The sequence below is a fragment of the Triticum dicoccoides genome, chromosome 1B (genome assembly GCF_002162155.2).
Source record: "Triticum dicoccoides isolate Atlit2015 ecotype Zavitan chromosome 1B, WEW_v2.0, whole genome shotgun sequence".
NCBI lineage: Eukaryota > Viridiplantae > Streptophyta > Magnoliopsida > Poales > Poaceae > Triticum > Triticum dicoccoides.
The window spans coordinates 529,416,905-529,426,527 of NC_041381.1; the positions used below are offsets into that span (position 1 = coordinate 529,416,905).

Genomic DNA, 9,623 nt, shown 5'->3' on the forward strand with positions numbered 1-9,623 from the left:
AAGTATGCACATCAAACCCCTCAGCTTATAGTGAACTTTGAGGATAATTTCAAGCAACCAGTAAACAACAAAATAAACACAAAAAAACATGCACATGTGACACGGGATTCTATGTGAAAAAACCTCCTAAGCCTGAGAAGTAAAAAATCATAGCTATGGACCGACCAGTCAACTAACTTCTCTATGAGAATAGTAAGTACAAAGTCTTCTCTAGAATCTCTAGAGAGATTTACAACAAACTCGCCATGTTACCAATCGACGACAACAACAACAACCACAAATAGGCAAGATTTCAGCAAAGCAAAATTTACACAACCTCAGTCCACTTATATATTTTCGAAAGCGCTCTTAAATTGTTGAACCAAGCAACAACAAATGTGGAAGACAAGTAGACACACAAATTCTTGAGGTACCATCAAAATTTCATCTCAATTGGACTTGGACATTGTTTGCCTACCCAATTTAGTCTCTCAAAACTACTCTGTGTTAAAAATGCAGCAGCCCAAATTAACAGAATCACTTTCAAATCAAATGCTCCACTGGCTCAGTCCTCAAACGAGTCAACCAGATCGAAGTAATCAAAGTAAGAAATGTTAGAATAAATCTGAGGCGCTCCGTCAATCTACCGAGGACCAAGCAATCACATGAGGCACGACACCGAGATTTGTTAACGACGTTCACCATCATGGTTACATCCCCGGGGCATGACTACGGGCGCTCCTCCCCATGACACCGTCACAATACCGCACCCTGGTCGCCCGGGCGCCGGCACACGCCGCCGGCTCCCCCGCGTGCCTGTGCTATTATGTTGGCATAGGTTACATCATGTGTCTACCCCCGCTATATAAGAGAGGCCTAGGATACAAGTGTCCTACTAGGACACGACTCCATATCCTATATAAACACAATACAACTACAAGTCCAACTGTAACCTACCGTGTACACTATATTCGACACAACTCTAACAAACTCCACCTTGGCGAATATACTCCACCACCCTAGATTTTTCCATGCGTCAAATTTCCATGTACATTGGACTTGAGCTTATCCCATAAGCACCGCTGCTACTCCAAAGACTACATGTGACTTCACCTACAACTTGTAGTTCCTTCTCGTCTTGTTCACAGTTAACACTCGAGCAAAATTAAGTTCCTTGTTACTCTAGTCCATGCTCCCAACTTTCGGAGAATCCGTTCAACGCCATCACACACCGACCACTGTCTGCGTGAAAGTGAACAACTCACGTATTGGACGCCACATATAAGAGTTACCTGAACCCAAGTTCACCGCTCTTCCTTGACCACCTTTCTGAAACTTGAAGGAATTTCACCGTTGCCCTGTGTCACCCTGAGTCAAATTCGCAGTTGTCCCATCCTTTTTTTCCGGTTAGTCTTTGACATGTCCCACAGCTATAGCACCCTGCCTCCTTCTGTCTTGTCATCCGCACTTTGCCATGTGCATCGAGCACCACAGAATATACGGCCATGTACTCTCTCTGTTTTGACAATTCCAGACTTCCCGCCACTTTCTCAGATTCTTCATGGTCAACTCTTGTCCATCAACCGGCACTGATAGACCCAGTCACCAACTCAAATCTGGTACTCGTCAACACTGCTTCAGCACCCCCTGCACAATTTGTCCGACCACATGTCTGACCACCAGTGCATTGGCCTGTCGTTGTGTCCCGTGCTTACCGCATGCCTCACGCTATCACCGCGTCGAGCCTCTGCTCTCCTGGTCGAGTCTCCCGGGTAGCTAGCCCCCACTGCCTCAACCCCCACTGCAGAGAACCACCGATCATCACCGACCGATGCCGAGTATCACGCCTCCATCAGACCACTGGTACCCAGTCCGATCCACGTGTCTCTCGCTATCCCGCTGAAATAGGCTTCGACTCTCTGAATTCTTACGCCGTAGCCCCTCCATCAGCACAGAGTGAAGTCTTCCGCCAGACTCTAGCTCCACCTTCAACATGACTCCATTGTGGTTGTACGTGCCACCTCCACGCCCCGTCGACCTCAAGCTCTCATGTGTACACAACCTTGAATCAACCCTGCATCATAGTCTTGTCGAAACCGCACAAGCCCTCAAGCCTGCACCACGTGTTTCCACGCCCCAAAAGTCGGTCACCATCAGCATCACGCTCCTGTGTCGTTGTCGCTGAAATCACCGCCGTCTTCTGCTTTGACCGACATCCCCGTCGATCCGTCAGACAGTCCAGCCCGACCCAGCCGAAAATATCCGACTGCAAACATGCTCCACCCTACGTCGTGTCCGCCTCACACATCTGTGCATTGCCTTGACGCCTTGTGGTTGCATGATCATGACACGACATGCTCTAGACTGCACCCGAGCCTTGTACGCATGCTGCCGTCACCGCACACGTCCATCTTCATTGACTTGCATCGTATCAAATATTTCATGGACTTGCGACCGCGCCTTTGTTTTCCGTAGCGTGCACCGCTGCCATCCTGTACATACATGTACATGTACCAAGCAAAGAGAGCCAATCGGAGAATTCCTCTAGTAGCCTTCCCGTGCACAAGATCAAAAGTTCCATTTATCCTTGCTCACGTGCAGCCCCAAACCTTCTCCATCCTGCTCTTTGTCTTGCTCTCGATGGATAGCTACACACACGGTACCTGACGCCCTTATTTTCCTTGTAACAAATCTCATGCAGCTCAGCAGTCCTGTGCTCCTGGCAGCTCTCGACTCCCGACCAGCCTTGCTGCGTTTCTGGCCCACCAGCACTGACACGTGGGCCTTGGGCCTTGCACGCACTAGGACACCAGCGCCCTGCTCCCGATCGATCTGAGGATTGATCGATCTGCCTCGGCCGCCGCCCATCGAAGCAGACGCCGCCACCCACCTTGCCCGCAGCGCCCGTGCTCGCACGCACAAGGCATGCGTTGGATCGATCCATCCTGTCGCCGCCGCGCGTGATCTGTTGCACGTGTTGCTGCATCATGATTCGGCCGAGTTCCCAATCACAGACCAGACCGCGTCGCCGATGCTTCCGGTTGCTACACCGATTTCCAATCTTGTCCACACGCGACCAGACGACTTCCGCGGAAGAGATACTTCAACCGACCAGCTTTAGCTTCGATCAATTCTCCACCACACTGTCTTCGGAATGAACTTGATAACGATCCATACTCTAAATCAATATACCACGCGGCCTCTTCAAACTTTGCTCTGATACCACTTGTTAGAATAAATCCGAGGCGCTCCGTCGATCTACCGAGGACCAAGCAATTACACGAGGCACGACACCGAGATTTCTTAACGACGTTCACCATCATGGTTACATCCCCGGGGCATGACTACGGGCGCTCCTCCCCATGACACCGTCACAATACCGCACCCTGGCCGCCCGGGTGCCGGCACACGCCGCCGGCTCCCCCGCGTGCCCGTGCTATTATGTTGGCATAGGTTACATCGTGTGTCTACCCCCGCTATATAAGAGAGGCCTAGGATACAAGTGTCCTACTAGGACACGACTCCATATCCTATATAAACACAATACAACTACAAGTCCAACTGTAACCTACCGTGTACACTATATTCGACACAACTCTAACAAGAAACGGGCTCATCAAGTTTCATGCCAATCCACACATGTTTGAGCCTCTTCTTCCTCTCTGCTCACATGTTGTGTTCTTGTTCTGTGTTCTCCTCACTCACAATCTCACATTGACGACCACAACTAGGACATGGGTGCAGTGGCTAAGGTTTTCTTCTTCCTTCACATCACTAAGGAGGCACGCACAACCTTTGGATGCATCTAACATTACCGGCTTGCACATGTTGACCGTCTAAGCCGATGTCGGGCTGCCAACACATCTCTATGTGAACAGACTTAGCACAACAAATAAGAAACAAAACCCAAAACATACGAGTTTGAATTTATCAAATAAAGCATTTCGAGCAGTACCAGCGCAGCGCATATAGAGCACTCTAACTACAAAAACCACAGCAGATTATCCCCAATTGTTAACCTTTCGACCTTTAGGCATGTGTATACAGGACAAAACTATGGCAATAATTAATCTTGATGACTCGGCCCATCTCAGGTGAAGCATCTTCAGTCTTCTGGATAAACCATTGGTTTTACTCTGGTCAAACTTGGGAACAGTAGTACTTCGACCTTTACTGTTTAAGTACGTGACCACTGGTCAGCTTAAGAGTGTAACACCATTTATCACGTTGTAGTACTTCTGTACTTGTTTCGCACGAAAGTCGCAGGAGCATAGCGGAGGAGATTAAAACGGGAAAGTAACAAAACACAAAGTCTGGGAAAATTTGTCAACTCAGCGTTGGACTCTTAACTGCTAAACATAGCAGAGAGCGACCCCTAATTTTGGCACACCAAGACTTAATTCTTCCAACAGCTTACACCGAGTCGACAACGCCTAGAGCCCCTAGAGCATGCACTGTCTCGGCGCTGTGTTCTCCTGTCTCCGTCGACCCACCTCGCCGTATCTATCTGTTAACTCGATCGGAGATCAATCCTGACCCGGAAAACGGCGCGTGGAAACACCACCACCGCCATTACTGTCCCGGGAAGAAAAACCGTGAGATCGCCGCTGACGGTGTCTTCCGTTGCTTCGACGTTTTAAAAACGTGCTGCCTGCACCCAGCGCGTCGTGCTCCCGTTGACACGTACGTGCAGGTCGATGGAAACTGCGACGTAGGGTTTAATTTCGAGTTGCTGTCAAAATAAGGACGTGCAGCTCGACCGCTAACACACACAGGCGCAATGGCGCATTGACATGATAGGCATCGAGCCGTTTCCAGAAACAGCAAATTGAATATGATGAGACAGATATACTTACCCCCGCAAAAACAAAAAAAAGACCGATATACATGCGACTCTTCCTCGTCCACTCGTAATGCTGCCTTGTTGGTCACTGTTCCCACGTCTTAGCAGCAGGTGATCGCATGCTGATTGCATCTACCTACGGCCAGATCAGCCGCATGTGTCGCGTGAGCAACAGCATATGCACGGGGCCCGACTGTGTCGCCGGTACTACTTGCTCCGCGTCCGGGCCATGCATGCATGGTCTTGCTGCTGGTTAAGGTCAAGTGGTCAGCAACAAGAACACTGTAAACCAGTTATGTTTGTGGTACGAGTCAGAAGAGAACCGCTATTAGCAAGTCAATCGACGGCCACATGTCCACATGCCTAAGGCAGCGTCACGAGTGCGGCACGTGAAACACACAGCGGGAAAGTTCTAGTACGCTCTCCCCCTCCTTCTCTTGCGTCTGAAGCGCGAAAGAAAAAGATTTGGCAGATTCATGTAGGAGGAGTATATCTTGGGAGTCCGCATCAGCATTCAAGAGCTAGCAACGCCCAGCGCGAACCGCGCACGGCACAAAGGTGGCCGGAGATCCAAGCCGCTCCGCACGCAACAGGTGTGTGTACGTCGTTTCGCACTACGTCGGCCAGATTTCCCACGCCACGCTAGCTATGCCACGACCACCGCTTCTCTTCGCGGTTCACACGGCCAGATTTCCCTGACAGTGGTTAGTAGTTAAGCCCCCGACCGGGCTCTGGCTAAGCGAATTGAAGCAAGCTAGATAGATCCGGTTTGTTGAGACTTCCGAGAGGTTAGGTTAGGTCAGGTGGTCGTCGTCCAGCCCGCCCGCGCAGTCCACACCTCCACGCAACTCTGCATGCAAGCGCGCCGACGCGGTGGGTGCAGTCCGCTTACCTGAATCGGCGACGGCGCCCGCGGTCACGCCAGACGCTGCCCACCGCCCCCGGCGACCCGGTCACCCAGAGCCGGACACCCCCCTATATCCCCCGCGCATGCGCATGCTTCCTTCCTCGTCCGACCCCGACCTCGCACACTCCCACGCTCACACGTACCAGGCGCCGCGGACCAGCTCGGTGGCAAGATCGTCGACCGGTCGGCGACGCATGGTGACCATGCCGTCGTCGGTGGTGGCAGAGCTGGAGGGCACGCTGCTGTGCGACGCCTGCACCTTCCCCTACTTCATGCTCGTGGCGTTCGAGGCGTCCGGGCTGCCGCGCTTCGCCGCGCTGCTGGCGCTCTGGCCGGCGCTGCGCCTGCTGGAGCTGCTGCTGGGCCGGGGCGGCCTGGCGCTGCGCTGCGCGGCGTTCGTGGCCACAGTGGGGGTGCCGCGGGCCGAGCTGGAGGCCGTGGCGCGCGCTGTGCTGCCCAAGTTCATGGCCGACGACGTCGACCCCGCCGCATGGGCGGCGTTCGGGGCGTGCGAGGGTAGGCGCGTCGTCGTCACCCGCATGCCCCGGGTCATGGTCGAGTGGTTCGCCAGGGAGCACCTCGGCGCGCACGACGTTGTCGGCTGCGACGTCGAGTACAGCCGCCTCAGGCGATGCACCGGGCTCCTCAAAGGCGCCGCCGACGAGGCTATCGCCGGTCGCGTGCGAGCGCTTTTCCGTGACGGTGACCGGCCGGACCTCGGTCTGGGCCGGTCGGAGATGACACGATCCTTCTTGCCCTTCTGCAAGGTTGGCTATGCTTTTTACAAAGTTCTTACTGTACATCTTTCATGAAAAAGTATTACTTTCTCCTTTTCCGTTTTTGGACTCATCTCACAAATCACATGCAAGGCCATCCTACTCTTTTGTGCATTGGTCGATTTTACATTAAAAACAAAAACGGCACAATTCAATGCAAAAATACCTATACTTGCCTGTCTCCAGGGCAATGAGTCTGACAAAATAAGATATTCTGCTTTTTTGAGACGGGCCTAACAAACCAAAAAGGTAGGGAGTATTCCTTATAACCTTGGGCCTGAGGCTTTTGAATTTCTTTTGAAAATTTTGGCGAGTTACGTTTTTTAAGATTTTCCTTTGTTTTTCTAAGAATAATTTGGTTCGTTTTACATGGGCTTTGGAGAGCTCAACTTCGGTTGAATCACTCCTGCCAGACCACAAATCTTTGGTGCAGATTTTTTTTTGTAAAAACATTCTATTATATTTTTAGAAAATCAATTCACCTATTACTTTTATCTTCACAAAACTATAGGTTCGAGTTTTTCCAGTTTGGTCCTCCTTTTCTGTTGAAGTCCTGCACTACATTACATATTCACAGTTGTGAGCATGGGTAACTTTCTTTTTTCACTTCCAATGCAAGAGATGAGTAACCAAAATGACATCTGAATACGTCATGTGCATGTATGCAGGAGCAACTCCAGCCGCCGTTGTCCGTGGACGACGACGACGACGACGACGTGGCGAGGCGACCGAAGTGCCCTCCGTTTCGGCCTGTCATCTTCCACGACGGTCGGCTCGTGCGCCGGCCGACGACTCTCGTGTCCCTCGCCATCCTCCTCTGGATCCCCCTCGGCGTCCTCCTCGCCTTCGTCCGCATCACGCTCGGCATCGTCCTCCCCATCCAGACCATCCCCTACATCGCCCCCTTCGTCGGCGGCGCCGTCATCACGCGCGGCCGGCCCCCCGCCCCGACGACCGGCGCCAACGGCTCGTCCACGGGCGTCCTCTTCGTCTGCACGCACCGCACGCTCATGGACCCGGTGGTGCTATCGTTCGTGCTCGGCCGGCGCGTGGCCGCCGTGACCTACTCCCTCTCCCGGCTCTCGGAGATCCTGTCGCCGATCCCGACGGTGCGGCTGACGCGCGACCGCGACACGGACGCGGCGCGGATGCGTGCGGAGCTGGCGCGGGGCGACGTGGCGGTGTGCCCCGAGGGCACCACCTGCCGGGAGCCCTTCCTGCTCCGCTTCTCGGCGCTGTTCGCGGAGCTGAGCGAACGGATCGTGCCGGTGGCGACGAACTACCGCGTGGGGCTGTTCCACCCGACGACGGCGAGGGGGTGGAAGGCCATGGATCCCATCTTCTTCTTCATGAACCCGAGGCCGGTGTACGAGGTGACGTTCCTGAACCAGCTCCCCGCCGAGGCGACGTGCGCGGCCGGGAGGAGCCCCGTCGACGTCGCCAACTACGTTCAGAGGATACTTGCGGCCACGCTGGGGTTCGAGTGCACCACATTCACCCGCAAGGACAAGTACCGGGTGCTCGCCGGCAACGACGGCATCGTCGGCGCCAAGCCCGCCGCGACGGCGACGGCGACCAAGCCAGGATGGCAGCGACGGGTCAGGGAGGTGCTCGGATTCTTGCGTTTCACTAAGATCGATTAACCACCGAAACTAAAGGCATGTAGCCCAACCACTCAACTGGCTGCATGCTGATGTATATCTGCTCAACAAAAAATTGTAACATACAGACATTAGAAATTCACGTTAATCTACACGTTTGTTTTTAGTTTTTCTCAAAAAGAAAAGTGTTCAATTTTGGTGTTGTAAATCTTCAGGCGAGTGCAGTGTATGTAATTAATGAGCTTGAGTCGTTGGTAGTTGAGCAGTCCTCTAGTCTGTATTCTCTTATCTCCATTCTTTTCTTACAGTGATGGTTTTGATTGAAATCGATTGGTCACGTACTGTATTACTTTTGGAGTGAGCAGTGATGACTAGTTTTGGTTCTGTACGGTTGTGAAGAAAGAAAGAAAAAAAGGAAAATGGATATGTCAAGAGTGGGATTTGAACCCACGCCCTTTCGGACCAGTACCTGAAACTGGCGCCTTAGACCAACTCGGCCATCTTGACTTGATATCCTATTTGAACAAATACGTATAATTATATAAAACCTGAACAACACATAAAACTATCGCCAGCATAATATAGCGATACATAATGATCTTACACATCACATGCACGGCAACATAAAAAGAGTTCTTAATGTGTTAATTATCTCTAATTAGAGCTTTATGTAGGTTTTAATGTGCGTCGCTGCTAGCTCCACCTATGGCGCTTAATAAAGTCTTATTAAGCAAAGCATCGTTGGTAGTGGCGGTGGCGCAAGTCCGGTCAATAAGGTTTCCTCAAGCCTCCCCATCTCGCTGGTATCATATGCAATGACGCCAATGGTGTAGTTTTCCACCATTCGATCTAGCCAATGAGGTTAGCATAGTTTGTAGGAGCGGTGGTGATAGCGTTCATTTACTGTTTGCTCCTTCGGCCTAGTTCCTGTCATGTCGATGCGGCCTTCAGTGTTGGCGTGAGGTCTATAAGAAATAATGGAGGTCTGGCTATTGATTTCTACTACTCTTACCCAGAGAATTAGTATGACGGGTCCGTGACGTTGATGGAGCGACGTGTAGTGACGGGCCGTCAACCCACTTTGGAGGATGATTTTTAGGGATTTTGATGGATGCTTGTTTCAACATAGTCGGTCTCAAGTCTACGTAAACAAGGAGGGTTGTGATAGCATTAGCAAGCCAACGTCAAAACTCTGCCACTCTTAAAGAGATGAAACTCAAAACTACATAGTTGGGGTGTAACCCTCGACGCGCCATATCAAAACCGAGTGTGGTGTTAAATTGGCAAGGATCAGGTTGTCACCCTCTTGGTGGCACATCGTATCTTGATATGGAAGCGGTAATAAGTGAGCAACAACCAGGTAGTCGCATCCTTAGTAGAGCGCTACATCGACGCACGGGTGTAGTGAAAAATGAGCGGGTCTTCGCAATTCGCATTTGACTCGACGAGTGTGAAGTGTAAGGAAGCTAGCCAAGACAAGTAGGATCCCATGGCTTGACCAACACTTGTCTTTAAGC

General features: G+C 51.8%; 1 protein-coding gene and 1 non-coding gene across 2 annotated transcripts; one reads left to right on the forward strand and one right to left on the reverse strand.

Moving 5' to 3' along the window:
• The first annotated feature begins 5,620 nt into the window (after positions 1-5,620).
• Positions 5,621-8,426, forward strand: LOC119347191 (glycerol-3-phosphate acyltransferase 5-like). Its single transcript, XM_037616096.1, has 2 exons — positions 5,621-6,496; positions 7,174-8,426. Exons 1-2 carry the CDS (start codon positions 5,813-5,815, stop codon positions 8,146-8,148), a joined length of 1,659 nt encoding a protein of 552 aa, XP_037471993.1. The 5' UTR covers positions 5,621-5,812; the 3' UTR covers positions 8,149-8,426.
• A 106-nt stretch (positions 8,427-8,532) lies between these two features.
• TRNAL-CAG lies at positions 8,533-8,613 on the reverse strand. The gene has a single exon. It is a non-coding gene; the product is annotated as a tRNA-Leu (tRNA).
• Between the last annotated feature and the right edge of the window lie 1,010 nt (positions 8,614-9,623).

What these genes read in the sequence shown, in the direction of transcription:
- LOC119347191 (XM_037616096.1), top strand. Translation starts at nt 5,813, where the DNA reads ATGCGCATGCTTCCTTCCTCGTCCGACCCCGACCTCGCACACTCCCAC. An exon ending in CCTTCTTGCCCTTCTGCAAG is followed by an intron (nt 6,497 to 7,173) that starts GTTGGCTATGCT and finishes GCATGTATGCAG; the next exon opens with GAGCAACTCCAGCCGCCGTT.